Source organism: Tursiops truncatus, chromosome 6, assembly GCF_011762595.2.
Source record: "Tursiops truncatus isolate mTurTru1 chromosome 6, mTurTru1.mat.Y, whole genome shotgun sequence".
In the NCBI taxonomy this organism is placed as follows: domain Eukaryota; kingdom Metazoa; phylum Chordata; class Mammalia; order Artiodactyla; family Delphinidae; genus Tursiops; species Tursiops truncatus.
The window spans coordinates 102,215,383-102,241,829 of NC_047039.1; the positions used below are offsets into that span (position 1 = coordinate 102,215,383).

General features: G+C 37.8%; 3 protein-coding genes across 17 annotated transcripts in view; 2 read left to right on the top strand and 1 right to left on the bottom strand.

The window, feature by feature from the left end:
- Positions 1-4,513, top strand: part of CNTRL (centriolin) — an 88,745-nt gene extending 84,232 nt beyond the window's left edge. For all 11 annotated transcript variants that reach the window (XM_073806508.1, XM_073806512.1, XM_073806513.1 and 8 more), the window contains one exon: positions 134-4,513. The gene's annotated coding sequence lies outside the window, so the exon portion shown is untranslated. The remainder of the gene's footprint in view (positions 1-133) is intronic.
- On the bottom strand, positions 2,495-25,928 carry RAB14 (RAB14, member RAS oncogene family). Of its 5 annotated transcripts, XM_019946484.3 has the most exons (10): positions 25,263-25,461; positions 24,993-25,108; positions 23,273-23,367; positions 16,634-16,692; positions 15,469-15,522; positions 13,791-13,968; positions 9,671-9,737; positions 6,170-6,257; positions 5,790-5,820; positions 2,495-4,791 (listed from the first exon to the last, which is right to left on the bottom strand). In XM_019946484.3, exons 4-10 carry the CDS (start codon positions 16,683-16,685, stop codon positions 4,614-4,616), a joined length of 648 nt encoding a protein of 215 aa, XP_019802043.1. In that variant the 5' UTR covers positions 16,686-16,692; positions 23,273-23,367; positions 24,993-25,108; positions 25,263-25,461; the 3' UTR covers positions 2,495-4,613. The 5 variants fall into 5 exon arrangements, with proteins under 5 accessions (XP_019802043.1, XP_019802044.1, XP_019802045.1 ...); XM_019946485.3 differs by lacking the exons at positions 24,993-25,108; positions 25,263-25,461 and adding an exon at positions 25,797-25,910; XM_019946486.3 differs by lacking the exon at positions 24,993-25,108.
- LOC117312808 (uncharacterized) overlaps positions 25,147-26,447 on the top strand; it is a 54,351-nt gene continuing 53,050 nt past the window's right edge. The window contains exons 1-2 of the mRNA XM_033859331.2: positions 25,147-25,423; positions 25,497-26,314. Of these exons, the coding sequence (XP_033715222.1) occupies positions 25,147-25,423; positions 25,497-26,314 (1,095 nt within the window). The remainder of the gene's footprint in view (positions 25,424-25,496; positions 26,315-26,447) is intronic.

Genomic DNA, 26,447 nt, shown 5'->3' on the forward strand with positions numbered 1-26,447 from the left:
AAACATTTTTCCGAAGAGGTACTCAGTATATATTTTACCTGTTAGCCATGATGCTATCATTTAATTGTTAACCTAGTTAAAACCTGTTTTTACTGTTGCAAGAGTTCATCCTGACTTTCTCATCTTGTTGTAGGAAAAGAGTGGCTCAGCCAGATGGAGGAAAACTGTCTTGCAGAAATATGAGGAAATACCTTTTCCACTACCTCACCAACTTCATAATTAGAATGCCACTTGCTTTTTACCATGAACCAGTGAATTCAAATGCTGAAACTCCACTTGGACAATTACCGTCAGGGTTTTTGTAAGTCACCTGTACATATGGGAACAACTGTATACAATTTAAACCAGGGTCCTAGATGGCTAAGGGTTTTTTCACTTTGAAATGCATTATTATAAAACCAATACTGATTTGAATCTATAAACTGGTAAAATCCATAGTTAGGAAGGTTAAAAAAAATGTACTTAAGCCCCTCTTCATTAACAGTGCCAAGTTATTTTTGGATTTTGTTTAAAATCTGTATTCATATAAAAATAAAAGATAAAGTAAATTTGGGTCTGACGGATTCTGACTTTACACTTCACATATCTACAGTTAAACCATAAAATTTTTACCTAAATTTCAGTCTTTCAAGTGATTTTCCATCTCTGCCTGCAGGTTGAAATATGTTGTACCTATCAATGAATATATTTTATCACTTGAAAATATCTGTTATAAAACTATTATATATATACTTCAGGTGCTTTTCCTTAACCAAAAATATTCTGTGGTAGAAAATTAGAACTTTGGACTTTGGAGAATCTGACCCAGTGGTAAATTCAAATTGTGTTCAGTCAGACTTGTTTTAAAATATCCCCAAGGACTCTTCTAGGCCCCTATACAGCTTTTGAACCATAACGGGTATTATATACCATGTTACTATACACAGTATAGCACAGTGAGTAATCTCTCACCACCTACTGAGGTTTATATTCCTAATAAGTTGTTTGGCTAGAGCTGGACCATTAAGATATGGAGATATGGGATAGGGACTTCCCTGGTGGTCCAGTGGTTAAGACTCCACGCTTCCACTGTAGGGGTCGCACAGGTTCGATCACTGGTGGGGGAACTAAGATCCCTCATGCCACGTGGCACAGCCAAAAGAAAAAAAAAACAGATACGGGATAAATACGATTAAAGACAATGAAAATGGCATAAAATTTATTAACACATTAAGTTCCAGAAAACATCTACTTCCAAAATAAAACTGATTTGGTAGTTATATTCTTTGTTTCATTTCCACAAGTCTTAGCAAAATGCTTAAAATCCTGGCCTATCCACAATTACTGAAATCCTTCAAGGACGCAGTTTCCTGGTCTGTCCATGTGCTGAATGAGGGTAAAATATTTTCTTTCTAAACTGCCACATGAACCCTCTCTATATTCCCACATGAACAGGAATCATTTGGTCTTCTGTTAAGGGGAGTGAATTGAGCCACACGTTTATAAGAAAAGAGAACACTTAAAACATGTGTAGGCGGGGCTTCCCTGGTGGCACAGTGGTTGAGAGTCCGCCTGCCGATGCAGGGGACACAGGTTCGTGCCCCGGTCTGGGAGGATCCCACGTGCCGTGGAGCGGCTGGGCCCGTGAGCCATGGCCGCTGAGCCTGCGCGTCCGGAGCCTGTGCTCCGCAATGGGAGAGGCCACAATAGTGAGAGGCCTGCATACCACAAAAAAAAAAAAAGCGGGCAAAAAAGTTCCCAAAACTATAGTCTTCTGGAATTAGAGGTGAGGTAATTAACGTGTAACGCCAAACAAACACCCGGTTCCAAAAGACATCTTGCCAAAGAAACTTTGCTACCTCTAACTAGTATTATGAGAACACCACCAACCCCCACCCCCACCAAAAAAAAAAAAAAAAAAAAAATCAAAGTTACCGCATCAAACACTTTGTCCATGAAAAATACTTGAACATCATACTGGAATGTCTAACGCGTAGAGTACTGAGCACCAATTACTAATCAGGAGGGCCTCGTAGGTGCAAAAGGGCAACGAGTAACCCAGAAAAGCAGGTGACCACACACGTAGTAAGCTCTCCATGGATTAAAAATTAAAAGAATTTCACATTCTCTCCAAAGTGTACTTGCCCAGTGTCTGGCACACAGATATTACAATATGACAATTTGCTTCTCTATTTTTGAGCACCCAAGTTTATTATAGGGGATTACACATGCAAATAACAGAATTTGGCCCCAAGTACAGTCAAGGGAGAACACTATCAGCCACCAAATGTGCTGATCTCACACTGAAAAAGGTTGAAAAACACTGCAAGTGTGATCTGAACACAAGGATAAGACTAGCTCAATTACTGGGTGATGTGGATTTATACGCTACTTATGTAGACTTTTCTTTTTAAACAAAAAGGACAATTCTGAAATAAACACTGGCGACTTATGCCAAATAACTGCCTGAAGAAAATATGAAATCCTGTTATAATTCAGAAAATAATGCAAACAATTTTAATTTAATCTAGATACAGGTACTTTATTTACAAATATTTAGATTAATAGCATTTTGTTACATCAAATGAAGAGTACAGCAGTCTGAATAACTCCTGTCACAAAAACAATTAAGACCCACTGTAACTAACTTTGGGAAATCAGGGTACTGCACCTAAACAAGCCGCAGTCTTTCATTTGTGATTGCTACCTTATATCCCAATGGGTGGTTGGTTTGTTTTGTTTTTGTAAATATATACACACACCAGCAGGTCATGGTCCCTGGGCAAGTCCCTTGTGATGCAACAGTGTAAGCAAAATGGATCACTGTTAAGTCTTTAACAGAATACACTGATCTACTCCAGGTATCTTTTTAAAAAGTTAAACAAAGACAGAAAGGTGAGTCCACAAATTAACCAAATCCTATTTTCTGCACATTCCAGTTTTGGCTTTTATTTAACACTGACTATACAATACTCTGGTACTACCACATGTTTACAACCCAGAAAGCTGTATTTTTTACGTTAGTGTCTGTAAATAGGGATTTAGAATGTGTATTTTAAACACAACAGTTGAGCTGAGAGTGCGTTGTATATAATATACTGAGGTTTGCCTATCCTACTTCAAATAACTTCTCAGTTCCCAGCCTGAACCATAAACTCAATTAGAAATCAATCAACAGAAGTAAAGAACTTGGTAAAATGTAAGTTTGCTTTCTAAAGAAATAAAAGATTATTTCCCTTGCAATACAGTATTCTGTCAGTGGCCAAACCACCTAGTGCAAAGCAATAACTTACTTTGTATCAGCACAAATACTGGAACACCGTTAGAAACACTTTCCCCTTTACAAAACAATTTATGCCAACATGACATAAAATAGCCCCTCATACTAAGAACATGGGATATCTTAGATTATTTCACTGTAGTGTTAAAAATGCACAATTTAAAATCCCTTAACAGCAGACCTGCAGTTCTGGCTGTCTCGTTTAGAATCTCACCATTCCAAGAAGATACAGGTATAAAAGCTTAAAATGTGCAATAATAAACCCAGCCTTTTTTCTTTTTCTATATAGTAAGGCAAGAAATGCAGCCTGTAATACAAAACGTTACAAAAAGAGAAAAGCAGGTTAGCACATTATTGATTGCACAAGAACAGTTAAGAAAATCAGCAGGTAAGCCACAGTGCAAAGATGGAACAGAATCTACTAGTGTTAATCCTCTCATGCCAGGAGCTCCTTCCAGCATAATGTCCCCAAACACTGCCAGCACCAAAGGGTGGAGCCAGTACATCCTGTGAACTGCAGTTGTGTCTATTTCCTTATGTGAAATGGAAGGGAGTAACATAGTCACATATAGGTCATACTGTACAAACTGGTATTTTATACTGTTCCAATGCCAGTAATCAATTTATTTTCTTCATTAAAATAATATACACAGAATGTATTGTTAGTTCGGTTCCTTCAAATTTTATACATATTTACTTTCTGCTAAAGAGAAAAAGATAAAATGGTGTAAAAAAAAAAAAGGATAAAGCTATTAATTAAGCACAAGAGAAAAGATAAATGGGTATTTTCCCTGTGCAAGGCTAAGACAGAAGCAAACCGCCTCAAGAAAAATGCCACCCACACAACAGGGAATTTATCCAACAAAAACAAAAGGCTTTAAAGGACCCCTTCTCTATCATCAGAAGTCATTTCACAGCAATAAACTTATGGGTTATAACAGACATACCTGAACAGTTAAAAATGGGAAGAAAGACTTAAGATATCATGAAATTAAACCGTACAATGAGACAAAGCCTTGCCAAAAAGAGGGAGGGGTAAAACTCAAGTCCAGCATCAGTGCTCAGTTTAAATCATGTATTGGTGACATACCTATCACGAGGACAATCAAGGGGGAAAAAAAGTCTAGATTTACCATGCAGAAGAGATTTATTACTCTACTTGCCTTTGATAACCTGATTACATCTAGTTGTTTAGCAGTTTAGTATTGTGTTAAACTGTTTTTACAACAGAGTTGTTTTTTCTTTTTAATTAAACCCAGTAAGATGTACAGAAGACAATGAGGCAGCAAGTAAAAAGTACTGCTTCCAACAGACAGAGGTGAAAGGTCAAATGAGAGCCACGGCAAAGAGGTCACTAGCAGCCACAGCCTTCTCTCTGGGGTTGGGGTTCACTGGTTAGCCGGCCTCCCTGTGGGGCTGAAGGTTTGTGTTGTACACCAGACTCGGCAGCATTCAGATCCAAGCTTCCATCCTGAATGTTCTGATAGATTTTCTTGGCAGCCTCAAGGAAAGCATCTTCTACGTTCTCTCCCCTAAGAGGCAATCGACAACTTTATTGGCGAACCACAGCTTTCTACGACAGACAGGACATTATACACTGACCTTTTGCTAACCTTTAGTCAACTGGCATGATGTCTTCAACTCAGCCAGTATCATCTAATAAGGGACTACCAGAAGACTGAGCTAAGAGAACAACATGGGAAGATATTTTCTGTGGAAAGCATATAAACAATACTAACAGCTCTTTCTACAAACCCTATTTGAAACTATGTGCTCTGATCATTAAAATGCTGTATATTAATATATAACAATAATTAAGACAGGCCATTACAGTGGGTATTTCAAATAGAAATGAAGTCATCTCCAAACACATGCAGAACAGTATTCCAGGATTTGTATGGTCTGATTAGCCAAGCATGAACTGTACTGTTCTTATCATGCTTAGCCATGTTCACACTTGAGTTCATCTCCCTTAGGACTAACAGTACAGATGAGGCTAAACAAAAAGGAGCTAGCTTCTCACCACTGCAAGGAATTTTTGGCTTAATAAATGAAGAACTATGACAGCAGTCCTGGGGTTCAATAATGAACATGGAATAACAATTAGAAAATGTTAATTATGCTTCTAATTATTCTTAGACATTGAATATTTCCTTAAGTCATGCTTTTTACTATAAGCAGCAGCATTAAATCAACAGGTTGACCAACCTTGAGTCCAAGATGCCAAATTCAACCTTGGTTGTAAAAGTCAAACACTTCTGAAATGTTAACACAATTTCATTTATTAACCTGGCTTACCAACGGGTATAAGCAAGGTATAATATGTTAGGGAAAGTAACAAAAAACATTATTTTGAAAAGTGAAACAGGAAGCAAAGGGATGTTTGCTGACTGTTTTCCCTGCCATAAGCATTACACATTTATATATTATACATTACATGTATATACATTATACATTTTTAAACATATGGTTCTACTTTGAGAAATTTGAATGTAATTAAAAATGATCTACTAACTTTAGCCATACTTACGTTTTTGCACTTGCTTCAAGGAACAATAAGCCTAAAAATAAAATTCAGACTATGAAGGATATTTCGAATTAACTTTCACAAGGACACTCTCTTCAGTAACATCTGAATAAAAGTTTCCCAACAGCTTTCAGTACTCCTTCTATAGTATTTTATGAAAGACTATATGAGTTTGAGATGGAGGGAATCTTTACATTTGTCATTAAATAACTCTACTGCCCTCAAATAGAAACACATTTTGTTATTTCCTCATTCTTAGATTTGAGCAGTTTGCATTTTTAAAAAACTGTCAAATAATCTGCATTGTCAAAATCCCACCTATCCCTAGAAATTCTCCCATGTGTGACCCAAAAAAGCCATTAAAAGTCTTAAAAGAAACCCACCATTTTCTTCAGCAAACTGTTTGGCTTCTTCATATGTAACATCTCTCTGTGCCTCCAAATCTGCTTTATTTCCTATGAGAATTATTACCTAGTTTGTGACCAAAAGAAAAACATCTTAAAACAAAAGAAACCATTTAAATCAAACATGAAAATTCTGAAATCTAAAAATCTTGAAGAAAAAACAAGTGGGTCTAAAAAGGAAACGAAATACTAGCAATTATCCATCAGACAGAACTACAGAATCATGAAGGTATTAGTATGAAGAGGGATGTCAGCAATTACCTAGGCCAGGGGTTGACAAACTTTCTGTGAAGGGCAAAAAGTATGTATTTCAGGTTTGTGGTCGCTTTGCATATACTTCTTTCTTGACTTTTTTAAAAACAACCCTATAAACACGTAAAAACCAGTCTCAGCTCTCAAGCCATTTAAAAACAAAACAGTCCTGTTTTGTTTTTGTGTGCCTGAAACACATCTGGTCTAGGCCAAAGATTATGATTTATTTGAGTAAGACTACTAAGGGTCCATGGACAAGCTCCAGGGTATCTGTGAATATACTGAAATTAAGCACAAAATGCTGTAAACAAGGACATTCCCTGGAAGAGAAGGTTTGTGGCTTTCATCAGATTTTCAAAAGTTCCTGGGACCCTCAAAAAACTTTACAACTACCAGTTCAACTTCTCAGGCTACAAGTAAGGAAATTAATACTCAAATAAGGACTTGTCAAAGGTCACTCAGTCAGTGGTAGGCGGACATTAGAAGTCAGGTAGAAAACCCAAACTGTGACCATCAAATACTGTCCTCCCCTACACTATCCCTAGGCTGGACTAAGTTTGTAGCAACTGATAACAAATGACTGTGTATCCATGATAGAGGACATTGGGGGTGGGAGGACGTATATGCAGTGGCTTCAAATTCAAGGCAAAATATTATATACACCTATACCCACTCTGGAGTCATTTATACCAGTGAAGTTAGGCTGAAGTTAAAGGCTGCTCTGAAAAGCTCTAAGAAAAACGTGTGCAGCCTTGGGAAACAGGGCTTCAGCCTTTACTGGAATGAGCTGGGGGATAAACTGTCTCTACCAATGTATTTTTTGACACCAACTGGCAACTCCCCCCATCCTCGCTTTTCCCCTTCAGAACAGATGTGGTAATCCAGATACAGATACTTCAGAAATGGACGGTTTCAACTAAAAGGGATTTCCACCATTAACTTTTTTTCACGTGAAATTTCAGGCCCTGGCTGTCCTACTTTCAAAAAATGCTGTCCATGAAGTATAGCCATTTTGACCCGAATGTAAACCTTCAGCAAGTGAGCATTCTTCAGTCAGTGTGGACAAGCGCCCACTGAGGAGAGAAAGAAGTTTTCATATATAGTCCACTAGTCTTCTAAAGAATAAGGCAATAACACTTAAAGGAAATCAATTTTTCAAAAAATATCAAAGTTGGTCAAGTCACGATGGCTTAGTAGTACAGGGCCGTTACAACACAGGTGCTCAAAGCAAGAAATGTTTGCTTAATGGAAACACTGCCTGCTCTCCATTCCTTAAGAATTTCCAAAATGCTTCTCATCATCATGAAAGGGGAGGCATAAAGTGGCATGCTAACAAGACAGAGGTACAAAATATACCACCAACAAAATGAGGAAGTATTTAACTTCCACACAGAAATCAAAGGCAGCGTTACCGAAAATGTAACATTTGCACTGGACCTTAAAGAGATTTTCTTTTTTCTAAAGATTTTAAGAGGCATAAATGAGGCAGGAAGGACACGGCTAATTTTTTTATTACACTCCTCTAAGGACCCTGTACAATAAGTTGTTTCCTTGCTGTTTTTAATATTTTACCAATACCTGAACGTAACTATAGAACCACAAAAGCTTACACAAGAGTAGAGGGGTCCTATATACCCTTCACCAAGCTTCCCCAATAGTAGCATCTTACATACTTACTGTACACTCTCAAAACGAGGAAAACTGACATTGGTATAATCTAGAGTCCTTATTCAGATTTCACCAGTTTTACAGGTTCTGGAGTGTGTATAGTTCTATGCAATTTTATTGCAGGTATAGATTTGTGTCATCACCATCAGGATACAGACCTGTTCCATCACTTCAAAGAAACTGCTTTGTGCTGCCCTCTTTATAGTCAACTCACACTAACACCTTTCACCCCCATCGCTAACCCCTGACAACCACAAATCTGTTCTCCATCTCAATAATTTTGTCTTTTTGAGAATGTTTTATATAAATGGAATCATACAGTATGTCATCTTTTGAGACTGACTTTTTTTCATTCAGCACAATGCCCGAGATCTATCTAATGTGTTGCATTTATCTACAGTTCATTCCTTTGTATGGCTGGGGAGTATTCCATAGTATGGACGTACCAGATTGTTTCACCATTTACATGCTGATGGCCATCTAGGTTGTTTTCCAGTTTTGGTTATTGCAAATAAAGCTGCTGATGAACATTCATCTATAGATTTGTATGTATACCTACAGAGGGTTTAATGTGATAATGGAAAGTTCCAGACACAGTCCCTGGCATAACAGGCAAACCATATTAACTGACTATCAATATAATTAAATTGCTGTTCCCTGATGAAAGCCAATCTTACCACTGATTACATATTTACTAAACCAGGCCACTGCCAGGTGCTGGGGTACAAAGCTAAGTGAGACACAGGCCTTACTCTCAAAAAGCTCAGAGTCTGTCACAGATCTGTGCTTTTCCTCACTTGTTCCTGGAATACCCTCAACAGAATCTACTGAAACCTTTTTACCCTTCAAGTCCCAGCTCAAACAACACCTCCTCTATAAAGCTGGTTTCTCCAGATGGCACTGCTCATACTGGGTCCTCACCACCACCACCAAGCACTACACCAGTAACTCTATTTCTAACCCATATTCCACTCTGCTTTTCAGTATAGCTATCTGTATACCCACAGGTAATCTCCCTGCTAGACTATAACCTTTTATGGGCTAAGGACCCACATTGATTTTTGTATATTGCAGAGTCTAGCATGGTGGCTATGAAAATCTCCATAAATAAATATCTTCTCAGACTGGCTAATTTTTTAACGCATGCAGAACTCTTTTTATTTTTAATTGAAATTTTATTGAGACTTACATGCAGTTGTAAGAAATACAGAGATTCCCTAGTACATTTTGCCTAGCTTCCTCTAATGGTAACATTTTATGAAACTAATGCAGATTAAAGTGATAGTTTCAGATTTCAGAGTCTCCACTTGACATGAGACTACCCCACTCATAACTTTCTTTTTTTTTTTAACCACTAACATGAACAAAACCCAAGTATAAGACGCAAAACCTGGCATAATCCATATTTGAAAAGAACGTTTTTTCTTCAATTAATTTCAGAATAAAGATTCTCTCATTCTTAGTACCCAAATACAAAAAAAGCCCACTTAGCAAATGGCTTTCCTTTCTGAGTCAACTTAGATCTTAAGTTTTCTGTATAATAGATGTCATTTAACTTACAGTATTTGGATTGGTGAGATTCCTTGCATCTGTCAACCAGCTGCTTAAGTGATTATATGTACTTCTTCTGCAAAAATTAAAGTTTACATTTGTGACTGCCACAGATGCCATTTCAACAGAAAAAAAGAAACTTCAACAAATATTTTAAATATACACTTTAATCAACAGATCCTAAAGAAGTATTTTTGATTTGACTAGATTGTTACACTAAAGTACAACTGTGGAATGCAAACATATACTTTTCAAAAATCTAGGAAAACTTATTATTTTTAAATAAATAACTCAATAGCCAGCAACTTTGCTAATTACTTACACGTCAGGAGTAAATTTTTTACATTTAAAAGAACATCCATAAACAGACCAATAAGCAAGCAAGGAACAACTTAAAAAAACTGATGGAAAACAATTCTAAACTCAGAGTTTTAAAAATTGGCTTTAAAAAGACATTTAATACATTTGACTGGAAACTGAAATCCCCAGGTATATCAGACAGTGAGTTTATCCTAACTCTATACTCTTATTAACCAGCAGCTAATTCATTTGGGGATACAGACTGCCTTATTTCTCCATTTTCTCTAACCCAAGAGTTTAAAAACTCATAGGCTCCTTTGCACTAGCCAAGTAGGATCTAAGATAACAAACAAATCCAAATAATTTACAATAATATACAGAGTATATACTATTACTATTAATTAGACTTTACCAAAAAGGTCAAAATTTTAAAAAATTTTGTAGCTTAAAAATATTTCTGACTTCTACAGACTCACAGAACATTAATCTATCTTACTCATTTATCAGGTGAGGAAACAGAAGCCCATAAAGATTTTAATGATTTCAGAGCCGGGTGTAGAACCCTGTACACACACTGTGTCCTTGAAGTGTTTCAAGTTCAGCCTTGTGAATATACTGCACGATCTCCAGCTGCCAGTGCTCATATAAAATGTGATATTCCAAACATTTAATCCTTTCCCAGTGAGAAGTGAAAAGAATTTCTTACTCAGACTCTCTTTTTTCTGTGCTGTATTACATTATACACAAATCACCACATAAATGTCAAAAAAAAGTCACATAAAAACTTTTTTCCCAATGCTTTAAAATTTTCTAAGCAAACAATGGTCAAATATAATTCTTAAAAAGCACAAGGCTTGGGACTTCCCTGGTGGTGCAGCGGTTTTAAGAATCTGCCTGCCAATGCAGGGGACACGGGTTCGAGCCCTGGTCCGGGAAGATCCCACATGCCGCAGAGCAACTAAGCCCGTGGGCCACAACTACTGAGCCCACATGCCACAACTATTGAAGCCCATGTGCCTAGAGCCTGTGCTCCACAACAACAGAAGCCACCGCAATGAGAATCCTGCGTGCCGCAACTAAGAGTAGCCCCTGCTTGCTGCAACTAGAGAAAGCCCGTGTGCAGCAACGAACACCCAACGCAGCCAAAAATAAATAAATAAATTTTTTAAAAAGTGTTAATGCTAAGAATAAAAAGTATTACTCTAAAGCAGAGACTTTTAAGTTTGCAAAATGTCAATGATTAATAATAGAAAAAAAAAGGGAAAAAAATCAGTGTCATAGCTGCCACATCAATGTTGCTATGAAGTATCACTTTACCAAGAAAAAGTACCCATCTAAAACCTGAAGTACTGTTTTTTTTCAGTAACAGTTTTATTGGGATATAACAAACATCACAAAGCTCATCCTGTTAAAGTATACAATGTAGTGGTTTTTAATATATTCACAAATTTGTGGCATGATCATCACTCTAATTCTATAACATTTCATCACTCCTAAAAAGAAACTCTGTACCCACTGGCACTTACTCCTCATCCCCTGGCAATCCACTTTCTGTCTTTATGAAATGGCCTATTCCAGGTATTTCATATAAATGGAATCATACAACATGTGACTGTCTGTGTCTGGCTTCTTTCACTTAGTAAAATGTTTTCTAGGTTCATCCACTTTATAGTATGTATCAGTGTTTCCTTCCTTTTAATGGCTGAATTATATTCCACTATATGGATATACCACATTTGTTTATCCATTTGTCAGATGATGGGCATCTGGGCTGTTTCCAGCAAAGTACTTTTAATGACTTGAATAGACACAAATTTTCTCAAAAGTAGTTACTATGCTTAAAAGTTATGTTTAAAAGCAAAATATATACACGTATCAAATGATCTTAAACTTATACAATCTTCTACGTTGACTGTATCTCAATAGGCTGGAATTAAAAAAAGAGCACATAGAGAAAGCAAAACAAACTACAACACTATAGATAGATACACTTAAGCACACATCACCATATTTAAATTTTATTAATAATGAACGCAGGGCTTCCCTGGTGGCACAGTGGTTAAGAATCCTCCTGCCAACACAGGGGACACAGGTTAGAGCCCTGGTCCAGGAAGATCCCCCGTGCACCACAATTACTGAAGCCCATGTGCCTAGAGCCCATGCTCTGCAAAAAGAGAAGCCACCACGAACAGAAGCCTGCACACCGCAATGAAGAGTAGCCCCTGCTCGCCCCAACTAGAGAAAGTCCACGTGCAGCAACGAAGACCCAATGCAGCCAAAAATAAATAAATAAATAAATTTTTAAAAATTATAATAATGAATGCAGCTTTCAATTATGCGAAGTCTTCAGGAATGCATCCCTCATAAAAGGATGTCTGTACAGATGGCCAGGTTCTTTAACAGTCTTCTCACAAAACTATTTACCAACTGTCTGGCTCTAGTGAAGAGCATTAAGGCTGTTTCACTCTGTTTTGCCCCGACACCACCAAATTCTAGAATTTAGTAAGACTTCAAGCACTATAATTATAATCATCCACTATTTTTATTCTAAGGCAGCACTTTCCAAAGGGTGTTCCTCAATAAAATAACCTTAGAAAACACCAAATTAAACAAACTTAAAGAGTTCCTTTACTACAGAACTTCTCAAGGTCCTATAATATGCTAATGTGACTCTTCAAGAGGAAACAGTATAAATCATTTCCCAAAAGGAAATAAGGTTGAAAGTCTATCACTTGGTCCCACTCACCAATTCCTACCCCCTCAAAAAGTGAGACAAGAGTCACACTGATTTAGACTGGCACTTTGCATTAACATGAAAGGTGATCCAGTTCATTTTCTAGCTTACAGTAGTAGATAAACAGTACAGAGTTTAATGAAGTGGCACAGTATTCCAAAGTCAAACATTTAGGATCCAGTTTCGTTAGTTTCTATCAATTGCTTTGAGTTTCCAGAAACAGTTGAAATAAATTTAATCTTGCTACATGAAGTATCATGAGCTACTTCAATCCATTTTAGGACAAAAAAGAATTTAAGTAAATAAACAATAAAATACTTCAGATGCAAGTATGAGAACTTTTTATAATCTACCATGGTGGGTTAGCAAAACTACTTAATTCCTTGCTTGACCTTATTTTGAAAAGGTGTGGGGACTTCCCTGGTGGTACAGTGGTTAAGAATCCGCCTGCCAATGCAGGGGACATGGATTCGATCCCTGGTCCGGGAAGACCCACATGCCGCAGAGCAACTAAGCCCGTGCGCCACAACTACTGAGCCTGCACTCTAGAGCCTGCAAGCCACAACTACTGAAGCCCGCACGCCTAGAGCCCATGCTCCACAAGAAGATAAGCCTCTGCAATGAGAAGCCCGCGCAATGCAACGAAGAGTAGCCCCTGCTCGCCGCAACTAGAGGAAGCCCGTGTGCAGCAACAAAGACCCAATGCAGCCAAAAATAAATAACTAGAGGCTGAACAGAGGAACTCCTCAAGATCTGCTTGCTTTCTACTGAAGTGAAAATATGTGGTGTAAAATATTATTTCACCTCAAATAATTCAACTGATACTGCTTTTCAGAACAGTATCCTTTCACTCGCTCCACCGGCATCTCCTGAAGTTTTCCTTCAGTCATACTCACTTTCAGAAAGGGAAATCAACATGTTATATCAAGTATTACACACAGCAATTTAGAGAAAAATCCATAAAACCCAAATAAGCTCATTTACAGACACGCAATTACAAACTATAGAATGCCTAAATCAATAAAAAAAGAAACCACACTCCTAAAATAGATTTCTTTTTTCAAGGATGAAGGTTGAAAATTATTAATCGCTTACCTAGTGATATCATACACCATAAGTGCTCCCGCAGCTCCTCTGTAGTAGCTTCGTGTGACAGCCCTAAACCTCTCCTGTCCTGCTGTATCCCAAATCTGCAGTTTGATTTTTTGGCCACTAACTTCAATTATTCTTGTACCAAATTCAACACCAATTGTATGAGGACAGTCAGCCATAACTGTTAGGGAGGAAAAGAAATATAACATTCCAACTTGCAGAAATCTTCAAATTAAGACCAGTGGGAAAATAATCCACTAGTAAATCAAATGACTTACTAATGCTTGTAGGCTATAAACAGACTAAAGCTTGCACTAAAAAAAAAAAAAATTAGCAAAAACCCAGAAGTGAGTCACAGAGATGTGACTGGAACAAGGGTCAGCAAACTTCTGTAAAGAACCAAATAATAAGACTTTCCTGGAAGTCCACTGGTTAAGACTCCGTGCTTCCACCGCAGGGGGTGAGGGTTCGATCCCTGGTCGGAGAAGATCCTACATGCCAGGGAAGATCCGCATGCCGCGCTGTGCGGCCAAAAAAAAAAAAAGAACCAAATAATAAATATTTTAAGTTCTGTAGACCAAAAAATCTCTGTCACAAGACCGCATTCTGCTGAAGCACAAGAGCAGCCATAGACAATACGTAAAAAATGGGCATGGTTGCATTCCAAAAATCTTTATTTCTAAAAACAGCCAGTGACTGGATTTGGCCCACAGGTTACTGTTTGCTGACCTTTGGACTAAAAGAATCTGCTAATGAAAAATAAAGATTTTCATAAACTCTTCATAATACCAACATTATACTATTTAGCCTTCTGACAATTCTTACATATAACAAATCAATCAATGGTTTTAGGACTCTAGTTTTTGGTCAAACAAATATTTATCTTGCAAAATGTTATCAATATCTCAAAGTCACCATGTTTAATATATATTTATAATTATGTATTGTCAAGTTATATACGTCTAATCCAACAGAACAATTTTATTAGTCCTTTCCTTATAATTAGGCCACTGAAAACCCGAACCCACTATTATTCTCTTCTATAGTACACACAGACTGCTGGACACTTCATAAAATGTTACATTAAGCCAAAAAATGCCATAGGAAAAAAAAAATGCCATAGAAATGATTTCAACTACTGGAAACAATTTCAACTATATTTAGCCTATCGGTTACATAAAATACAATGCCCCCTTCCCCTACCACCCAAGATAGAGTAGTACACTTTGAATCTTAATCAACCAGTCATGAATGTAGAAAGAATTCCACCTCAAATATTTCCAATCTATTATTATTTAGTTATTAGCAAATGATATATGAGCAAATTTCCCCCAATAAGATAATTTCTATAATGGAAAGTCAGAGAACAAGAGAAAGATTACTTACGTTTGACACTGTAATTTTTTAAAATTTTTTATAGTATACATTTTTAAAATTTAAGTTTATATCATCAAAAAAATCTAAACAAGTCAATCAAGTTATTTATGGCATAAAAAGCCAACACTCTATACATACAGGTATATTTCATTTTGTCTGCACCTATTAAAAAAAAAATCACTTTCTAAAGACGAAAGTGCATATATAGGGAAAGGTTATATTTAACTGCATAGAATACACTGAAAATAAGTGTCATGTGACAATAAAGAATTTACTAATGTTTTATCTTATATATTGAACTTACACTTTTTTTCTGTAAATTGATGAAGCAAGCAAGATTTTCCTACTCCCATGTCCCCTGTTTAAAAAAAAAGTTTCAAGTGGTAATTATATTTCTCAATTTTATACTTATAATTTTATACTCTTCAATGATTGCTATACCCCTTCTACCATATCACATCACAAACTTCTGGGGCACTTAAAAAAGTTTTATTTCCATAATTTATAACGAGTTCAAAAGATCCTAAAGGTCAGTTTTCACTGTGATATATAAATTGAATATTCCCAACCTTCACCAGTGACAGAATTTGGTTATGAATTATGTTAATAAATAGACACCAGCTGGCAAAAGCTTTTTAACAGAGAAACATAGTATTTTTTACTTTGAACTATTTCAACTTTTTTTGTTCTTTTCCCTTAACCCATGCAAAAAAGTCAGAAACTCCTAGGAGTGACCAAAAGGGCAGCATATAACAAGTAGAAATAATAAGTTTGGGAAGCTTGATTCACTAGATCCCATCTTATCTCGTATTTCTTGTGGAATTCCACAAAAGAATGTACATCACATGAAAATCATAACAGAAGAGATATCATCTCTAACTGTACTAACAGCAATTTAACCTTTGATGAAGGAAGCATTACAATACAGTCACATAAGCTCAACATTAAACCAAACTGTTCTAATATGAATTAACAGAATAATATGTATACTTTCAACTGTGCTCTTAAAACTGTATCTGGATAAACAGCATTGTCTTAATTTGAGCTAAATCTCAAAACTTATTAAGAGAAAAACCATCATTATATTTTATGTATCTTACACAATTACTCTGAATCTTTATCAACTGTTGGAATCCAGGGAGCTCTGAGAGCTTTCATGATATTTCTGGATGTATCAGCACTCCTACGAAGTTAATCTCATTCCCAGTATTAACAAACTTTCAGGTAGCCCTCAAGAAAAACCAACATCACTTCAAATGTACCCAGCTTTGTACTACAGAAGTACCCAGGGTCACAAAGCAAAAGGTACATCACTGGTACAAAAATAAACCTTATCAAAGGAGCTTTAATTTTGCAGTGAGAAAGAAAATCCTTCACTTCTTCTGGAGTACTACATTAAGTATTAGCATATAAATATTTTGCATTTTAACCTTCTTTGGAGAACAACAGTATAAGTTAAATAAACTTACCAATAATAATATATTTAAAGATGTAAGAGTAGTTGTATGGTGCAGTTGCCATTGTGGCACTAAAAACAAAGAAAACTGTGTTACTTCAGAAAAAAAGTATACACAAGTCACCCAAGCTGTGTATCCTTTAAAGATATATAAAATAAAGCACAGTGATTATAAACAAAATGTTGGTTACAATATCAGAGCAAAACTGCATTTTCCAAAATGATCAAATGCACAAACTCACTTAGATGAACACGCTTTAACATTCTCATGTATTATCCCCAGAAATATAAGAACATATATAAAAACAATTCCAATATTTCACTTTAGGAAATACCCAATAAGAAATGCTACTCTGAAAATTTTCAAACAAGAAAATCTTTATAAATTTAAGTTAAACAGTATCATCATTATAAATAATCCTCCTCCCCTATTAAGGTCCCCATCCCTGTTAACTGATCAAGTGAATACTGATGACCTATTTGTTTGGAACTCTTTGATTTTACAACAGAATGTTATAAAAAGTAACCACCAACTTATAAACACAAAATAACCTTTTTACTCTACCTGAAATTATCAATTAGCATAGCATCCAAAGAAAGAGTAATCATATTATTTCTAAACCAAATAAATGTCAGAATTAGAACCACATGAATCTGTTGTTCTTATAGATTTTTTAAAAAAAGTCAATTATTGACAATTTCATATAGCTCAACCTAATATAGGATTTGAAGATTAACAATTATACCAAATGCCTGCTATATATTATTCTAGGAGCTAAGAGAAATAATAGCATATTGTGGTTCTAAAATTTGAAAGTTTGTTTATTAGAAGGTATTCTTAAAGATCACAGCCCATTTCTTACCCTCAGAGAAGACTTAACCTAAAGAATTCTAATTTCTCTTTTTTTTTTTTTTTGCGACACGCGGGCCTCTCACCAATGGGGCCCCCCCCATCACAGAGCACAGGCTCCGGACGCGCAGGGCCAGCGGCCATGGCCCACGGGCCCAGCCACCCCGTGGCATGTGGGATCCTCCCTGACAGGGGCACGAACCTGTGTCCCCTGCATCGGAAGGCGGACTCCAAACCACTGTGCCGCCAGGGAAGCCCCTCTTCTACTTTTAATAACTTAAAAAAAACCTCTCCAATTTATTCAAACAAATGCCTTGAATATGTCAGACACTGTGCTAGGTGCTAGAGAAATAAGAGGTGAATTTTAATGCTGGTAATAACTTACAATAAATTTTATTCCCCAATAAAATTGAAAGAAAAAAATTTATTCTCAAAGCAGTTTTCAGGGAATTCCCTGGTGGTCCAGTGGTTAGGACTGCACGCTTTCACTGCCAAGGGTCGGGATTCGATCCGTGGTTGGGGAACTTAGATCCCACAAGCCACACGGTGTAGCCAAAAAGCTTAAGATAAAAATTCTTTATAAATATGAAGGTTTAACCCTATTTTTTAAAAAATTTATTTCCAGTATTATTTTAACCTGGATTTTACTGTTTTGGCCAACTGTCGCATACACAAGCCAGACATTTAGTATGATTGGGGAAACTCATTTACTGAAATTAACACCTTACTGTAAGTCATATTTCAAATAAAATTTCTAAGTAACTAATAAAATTTAACCTGTAGAAAAAGTATATATTTAGAATAAGTGAATTATTGTTACCAGGGAAGAGGAAGTTGTCAATTACAGTAAATTATTAGATAATTTCACACAGTATAGTCTTCCCACTTAGCTGTATGAACTACATTCAACAAAAGTGGGACATGATGTAACACATTTATAATCAGTCACATCACAGAAAACTCCCTTAACCAGTTCCTTCAGGAAAGAGTTTCTAGTTAAAGTAACTCTGATTCTGAACATCATACTAATTTGATTCCCTTTTTCCAGAAACAAGAATGAACTTGGTCCTGAGGCTCAAACTGGTCTGTATTATTTACTACATCTCTGAACCAGATCCTAAAGACAAGGAAAAAAATAATCTCTCACAATAAAAATGATATTTAAAGGTTATTAATTTCTTCTTGGGCTGCATTTCTCTCAGGTTCTTCTCATCCAATTCATTTTTAACTCCTCTTTTAACTTCTTTTTCCCTATTCAAACTTGGGGGAAGGTAATTAGTCACCTTTAAATTACTGTTACTCTCAAGCTCTCCCTCTTCTGATTTTCCTATTTCTTTTCTCTCTTCTAACTGAACATTGTAGCTGTACATACTTTGCTTCCCTTCATTTTATGTTAAAACTATGGCCTCTAACAATCCCAGTTTCTACTTGAAATGCTCTAAAGGTTAATCATGAAATTATAAACCAATTCTAGTTGTACTAATTTGTGTACTTGCTAATTATCACACAAGCATTAATTAATTAAATATCTACTGAGACGACTAATTTTGAATTTTTTTTAATTTCCAAGCATTAATTAGTATAAACTATTTCCAAATAGAAGAGAATGATCCCTATTTCAGACTGAATACCAGCACCCTGTCTCCACCTCAGTACACAATTTTCTGGTCAAGTTTCTTAAAAATTACAATAAAAATCCTAAAAGCAGAGTTAAAGGAGAACTACTAAAATTTACTAATTTCAGTAGATAGGAAAGCAAAAATATCTAGCACTGTAGCCACTAACACAAGTCCTCTTTTTATTATTCTAAGGTAAGATACTAGTTAGGTTTAAATAGACTCCCATAGTTTATTGATAGCATTCACTCAAAACTACGTATTTGCAGTAGAACCATGTTCAAGTGGCACCTTTTAACTATTAATTATGCTTAATACTGCTTTAAGGATTTCTCAACCTCATTTCTTGAACATGAAACATACCAATGTTAAGGTGAGGAATATATTTTTAACTAGCTTTGGAAGGGAGAAAAAAGTTTTTCCCCTATTACTTAAGTGTGCTTCTGCTTTACTTACTTTGAGAACTCAAAAAGTGAAAAAAAAAAAAAGTGGTATTGGGAGAGCAAGAAATATTGGTCGAGTTCAAACACTCTGAAAACATGAGTCCACTCAACACTACAATATCCACTAATTTTAAAATCTTGGTAATATCCTGTAATTTGTGCACAGCAAATGTGTGATTGGTGTGGTTAAAATGCACCTTCTTACATGTTCTACAAAAATCATTTGAATAAAATTCACATATAAATAAGATCTCCTTTAACACCTTTTTCTTAAAGACAAGAAGCAGAGAAGTCATTAAATATGTGATGAACAATCTGTAAACTAATAACAAACACAATTGTTATAGTTACCATTTATTGGGCATTTAACATATGCCAGGCAATGTGCTGAATACTTTACATGCTGCTATTTCATTTAATCCTCACTACTACCTTTATATAAAATGGTGACTATTATCCTCATTTCACAGGTAAGACTCAACAGGTAAGTAATATGCTCACGTCATAGAGCTAAGTGGTCAAGTCTATACTGAACCTACAATTGTTCTGACTGCAGAAAACCCTCTCTTAATCACTATATTATTTGGCCTCCTCCAGTTGAGGTGCACCACAAAACCCGACAGTGGTACTTTGGGACACAAATCTTTCTCAGTTCACTCACTTGGTTCTAACTTAATATTCTGAATAGGCGTTATTAAATAACTACATTCAGAGGATGCACTATGATCAGGATTTGTAGATATGGATAAGTGATAATACTAGTAACAACGATTCATATTATATCTATTTACAAAAAAGTTTCTGAAGGGAACTAACATTTGTTGAGAGTAAACCATGTGAGGATGTGCACTACTTTTCCCTATGTTGTCTTGTATAATTCTTACTCAAGTCTTACAACTCTGCAGAGTCATTACCATTATGTCCGCGTAAAAACTGAAGGAACTGAGGTTTGGGGAAATTCACTGATTTGCTTGGTTTACAAAGTTAGCAAATAGCAGAGTTGGAACCTGAACCCAAACCTGACTCCAAAGAACATGATTTTCTCTATCTAAAGTAGCTCATTAAAAACATATATATGTAGGTTGATAAAATAAAAGCAAAAAATCAAAATCAGAGAAAGATGGAGGTTAATTAATACTCAAAGTTAAGGTAATAGTTTTACTATCAGTCCATGTAAAATTTAGACCTAAACTTCCTGGTTGTCAAGAAGAATGTATACTAAATGCATATTAAACACTAATAATTATTCTGTGGCCCCATTTAAATATTAACTTTGCCTAATGATGCTGAAACAAAGGATTTCTCAACCTCATCTCGTGAACATGAAACACATACCACTGTTAAGGTGAGAAATATATTTAAAATGGGGTATGCTATTGAATGAAACTGCAGCGTGCTTTTTTTCACTTAACAGTATCATGGATCTATTTCCAGGCCAATACATATAGATCTAAATGGTTACTAAATGCACATTAAACACTAATCATTGTTGGGCCAAAATAGTATCACATAGTCTCCATATACTGAATCAGACACCTTTCCAAATAAAACTATACATATAAACGACTAGTTTTGAAATGTGCAGATACAGATGTGAAGGTAGGCACTTTCATTTACTCTGCTTGTGGGAATCTGAAGTGTCACAATATTTTGGGGAAGTAATCAGTATATTTTAATATCTTAAAAACAACCCAAATCACCCTTTGGCCAAGAAACCCACTTAGAAGTAGTCTACAGAGCTTCCCTGTTGGTGCAGTGGTTAAGAATCTGCCTGCCAATGCAAGGAACACAGGTTCGAGCCCTGGCTCAGGAAGATCAGACATGCCGCGGAACAACTAAGCCCATGTGCCACAACTACTGAGCCTGAGCTCTAGAGCCTACAGGCCACAGCTACTGAGCCCACATGCCACAACTACTGAAGCTTGCTCGCCTAGAGTCCGTGCTCCACAAGAGGAGCCACGACAATGAGAAGCCTGAGCATTGCAACAAAGAGTAGCCCCCGCTCACCGCAACTAGAGAAAGCCCGCGCACAGCAACGAAGACCCAACACAGCCAAAAATAAAAATAAATAAATAAATTTATTTTTTAAAAAGTAGTCTACAGAAACAAAAGCATCAGTCCATAATTTACAGGTGCAAGTGCATTTAATGCAGCATTTTTACAGCAAAAAATTGGAAACAATCTACACACTCGTCAACAGGGAAATGACTAAAGTACATCTGTACTATGAAATAATATAAATCTAGTTTAAAAACCATTTAGATATAAGTATTAACCTGGAAATATATCCATGATTTTAAGTGAAAAAGAGCATGCTGCAGAGTTTTATGATAGCACATCCCATTTTTGAACACATACACACTCAATCCTATATGCATATACTATGGAAGGATACACACCAAGCTGTGAAAAATTAATACACAGATTGAGAGAAAAAAGGGGGAAAATTATTAACTTTCTTTATATATCCCTGTGAGGACACTATAAGCATGTACTATATTCATTAGTAATATTCTAAAATATTAAAAGTAGGGGAAAAAAAGACAAATATTTTTTAAGCATTTTTATATATAATTCTAATACAAAACAAGAACAAACAAACAAAAAATCCCAGTCATAATACTTCCAACATTACTTCCACATTTACCAATAATATGGGGAACATCATATGAAGTGACTCGTGATTAGACTCAAAAAACAAACAGGATAATTCCCTGGCAGTCTAGTGGTTAGGACTCTGTGCTTTCACAGCCGAGAGTCCAGGTTCAATCCCTAGTTCAGGTACTAAGATCCCACAAGCTCTGGGGCGCAGACAAAAAAAAATAAACAAACAAACAAAAAAAAACAAACACACAAACAGAAAACACCCCAATAATGGAGGGCATTTTTTCATTTTCTTATGGTTTGACTCCTTGCTGTGTTACCTTATGCATTTGTCTGACTAATCCTTTCACAACTGTTACACAGCTATTTTATTCCACTCTTAGAACATAAGATGTTACTGTGTAATTTTTACGTAACTGATTCAAGACAACACAGGAAAAAAGCTACCCCCGAATAAAAATATTCCAGGTGATTTAAATTCTTATCCTTATTGTTAGAATTAAGTGGTTTTTTTTTTTACATGAAGAACACTGTTAAAAACACCTGAGCCAGGATAAACTGCATTTGTGATTCCAATATAAAAAAATTTTTAAATTATCTACTAGGCACAAAGCCTTATGCTAGGCTTTGACAATACAGTAATGAAATTATACAATACAGTAATGAAATACATTACAACACAGTAATGAAATAAAGGGGTCCCTCCCTTCAGGGAACTCAAGAAGAGAAGCATTTTGGTGTGCTTACAAGCCCACTAAAGTCGAATGCTACTTGATTTGTCAGTTAAGTGGACACAGAACTTTGGGAGTTAATCTACTAAACTAATCTAATCAAAATGTATGCTCAATTTCCTTTCCTCAACACTAATGCAACCTCTGAAAATAACCCGCTCATTTCTGAGACGCACTTTAAAAATCACCTGACTTTTGACAAGATATTTAAAGTCACACTTTTATATAAATTAATAATGTGATAAGAAAAAAACAGATTTCTCTTGTATCACGAGACAGACAAAAGTTTCCACCTAATTATGACAGCACGCTGTGAATAGGAAATAAAGTACTTTACTGTTGTACCTCTGTCCACAGAAGGAAAGTACTTAGGAGGAAAACAAAACAAAACTAAAACCCTGCACTTACCGTTAGAGTTAAAAGGATTAGCAATAAGTGAAAAATTTACTGATGAAATGATGTCTGAGATTTCCTTCAAAATAATCTGGTAGATGGAAAAGAATCTAAAAAAGAGTGGATATATGTATATGTATAAATGATTCACTTCGCTGTACAGAGAAAACTAACACAACACTGTAAATCAACTATACCCCAATAAAAATCAAAACAACAAGAAAAAACAACAACAAAAAATGTAATTTGGTGGAGAGGTACAGGTGTATATAGATGAAAGGAGACTGATCACTGATGACACTGGCTGATGGATATATGAAGGCTCAACATACTACTCTACTTTGTATATGTTTAAAATTGTCTAGAAACAATAGTTTCTTAAAATAATAGTATCTTTGATACCTCTATATGTGCATTGCTGACTCCCGGCATGCCCAGCATTTTTAATCACATAAAAATGTTTCAAGCTTTTTTTAAAAAATGAAACATCTCTCAATAGCTCTAGTTTTAAAATATCTTATTTGCCTTAACCCAAAGTTTCCTCTAATTGTACAATATCTTACTGAGATTATGCAAAGATATTTAAGACTAATAATCAGTTGTAAAAACACTCCACATTCTGTTGCATAGCTGAAGTATGCAACAACTATAAAGTGTAACATGAAATATAAAAAACAAAATCTTTTTAAAATGTAGCTTTAATTCCAAGGAATTTTTTAGGTTATTAATATCTAAAGGTTTTACTTCTTTACAATAACGGCCATTTACTGAGTGACTATTATATGCCAGCTACTTTATAAGCAATCTCTAATTCTAAAAACTAACTCATTTTACAGATAAGGAAACCAGCTCAGAGAGGAGATATACCAATGGTCATATACTACTAAAGGGAAAGCTAAGATTAAGGCCCAGGTCTAACTCTACAGCTCTCTAAAGCCATGCTCCTCTCAATCAACAAATACTAAACACCCACTACATGCTTGGCACTGTTAAGAGACAACGGGGCACTTACCATATTCCAAGCAATGTGCTAAGGGTTTTAAACCCCATTTAATCTTCACAACAACTCTAAATTGTACGTACAGTTATCCCGTGAACAGATAAGGACACTTAGTCTGAGAAGTTAAGTGACTTGCTTAACGTCACTTAACTAGGAAGTGGCAATACGGGCGTGGGAACCCTCCAAATTCCTAACAACTACATGTCTCAAAGGCATGACCAAGTAAATGGGTGTAAGCTGAAATCTGAAGAAACATTTGGGGAACTCTTGGGGGGTGGGCGAGTGGGAGCTGGGTTATCGCAAGGTCACATTTGTCCTCAATAACCACCCCTAAATAAAAGGCAGTTGTGACAGTAATGGAACCGAGCAGTAAACTTTGCAAGAGTCCAAATCTGGACACTGACACTTGCTGTGGGACCACCAGGAAAGCATTTGCTCTCTGCGAAACCCAGCTTCTCCTTCAAATATAAAATGGAAATCTTGCCATCTCTCCTCTGGGGTGGTGAAAATGAGGACTGGCAGTGTAGTGGCCCACACGACAGACTCTGGGTTCTAAAGGAGTAATCAGCTGTTACCCAAATGCAAACATAGCAAAAAAGGAATTAAGCCGTAGCTACATTTTAAATGGTCCTGTGTGTAACCCTGGCCTAACCTGAGTTTGCCTATACCATCATTAACCAGCCACATCACACCTTCACGCCTCAGTTTCCTCACTTGGGAGATGGAGACACTTACCCCCCAGGGCCCCGTGAAGCAAGATAAACCTGTTGGAAGACACCTAAATCCGGGTCTGGCACACGGTAAAGTGCAAACCACCAAAACACGCTTCTTCCGCCTTCTTTTCTTAAATTCTAGAAAAGCCAAAACTTTTTGTCTTCGTTATTTCTAGATGCTAGCTAGCATCGGGGTCTTAGAGGATGTCACAGACCTTACAGGGCTTCACCCAAACCAGAACCTCGGACGCCCAGACCCCTGCCCAGCCCGAGTCCAAGAGAGCCTACCCACATCGACAAGGACGTCGCAGACGGTCCAAGAGGCCAGCGGGGCTGCGGGCTGCTGCCTTTTGTGCTCGGGGCCGGACGCGGCCTATGGGCCGGGGAACGCCACGTCCGGGGCTCGTGAGCTGCAGAGCGGCGCGGCCCGCGTGGACAAACCCGGCGGGGGAGGTCGGCGGCCGCCGAGAGTGGCGGCAAGGAGACGGGGCCCGCGGGAGGTGCGAGTCGGCCCAGGCCGGCTGAGGAGGCGGGGAAGACGAGGCCGAACACACCCTTGCCCACGCCGCGCCCCGGAGCCCTCGACTGGGCGGGGAGGACCGGAGCTTCGGCGGGCGCCGCGTGGGGACACCCTCGCCCCCGCATGGACTCCTGTCAGGCCGCCGCGGCGCCCACCGCCGACCCCGGGCTCGCCGCGGCCTGACACGGCCCACCCTGCAACGCCCCTCGCCCGCGCCCCGGGCCCGCCGTCGTCCCCACCCCCAGCCCGGGGAGAGCCCGGCGAGGAAGCCCCGGGCCCCCGGACACTGCGGAAGGCCTGGGTTACCTGGGGGGTTGCTGGTGGCTGGGCAGCTTTCCGGGAGTGAGGGGGGCGTCAGGACGAGGAAGAGGCGGGCGGGCGCAGCAGGAGAGGGGCGGGGGCGGTCGGCCGAGGCGCCGGCAAGCAGCGGGCAGGCCGAGAAGCTGCAGACGCACTGGCGGCAGTGGCGGTGGCAGCGGCGACGTTCCTGCAGCTCCCTCAGGGTCTTCCTCGGGCACGTCCAAGATGGCGGCGCTCCCTGCACAGGGTTTCCTGTCACCCTCGCAATGGGCCGGACCACAAAAGAAGGGGGGAGGAGGATGCGCACGCAGCTGGAGAAGCCCGGAAGAGTGTGGCCGTGGCCCGGCCTGCTGACCACGCCCCTTCCTCAGTCCTCCCCTCTGGACTCGTCGCAACGCTGCCGAACCCGCCCCTCTGGTCCTCGCGCCCGAAGGGGCGGAGGAAAGCGCTTGTGCGCAAGCGCAGTCGCGCGTCCTCGCCTCCTGTGGGAAGTTACTGCGCAGGTTTCCGTAGGACCTGCTGAGGTACGTCTGGGTTCTGCAGCGCTAGGGTTGTAACTATGGGGACTTTTTACTATTTTTAATGCTAGCGGCTACCACTTATTGGAGGCTTACCTTACACCGACCACTGTGCAAAGCACACATTTACTGAATTCAT

What these genes read in the sequence shown, in the direction of transcription:
- RAB14 (XM_004313962.4), bottom strand. Translation starts at nt 16,685, where the DNA reads ATGGCAACTGCACCATACAACTACTCTTACATCTTTAAATATATTATT. An exon ending in TCAATTTACAGAAAAAAAGT is followed by an intron (nt 13,969 to 15,468) that starts GTAAGTTCAATA and finishes CCTCCCTAACAG; the next exon opens with TTATGGCTGACTGTCCTCAT. An exon ending in ATCTCACCAATCCAAATACT is followed by an intron (nt 6,258 to 9,670) that starts GTAAGTTAAATG and finishes GTCACAAACTAG; the next exon opens with GTAATAATTCTCATAGGAAA.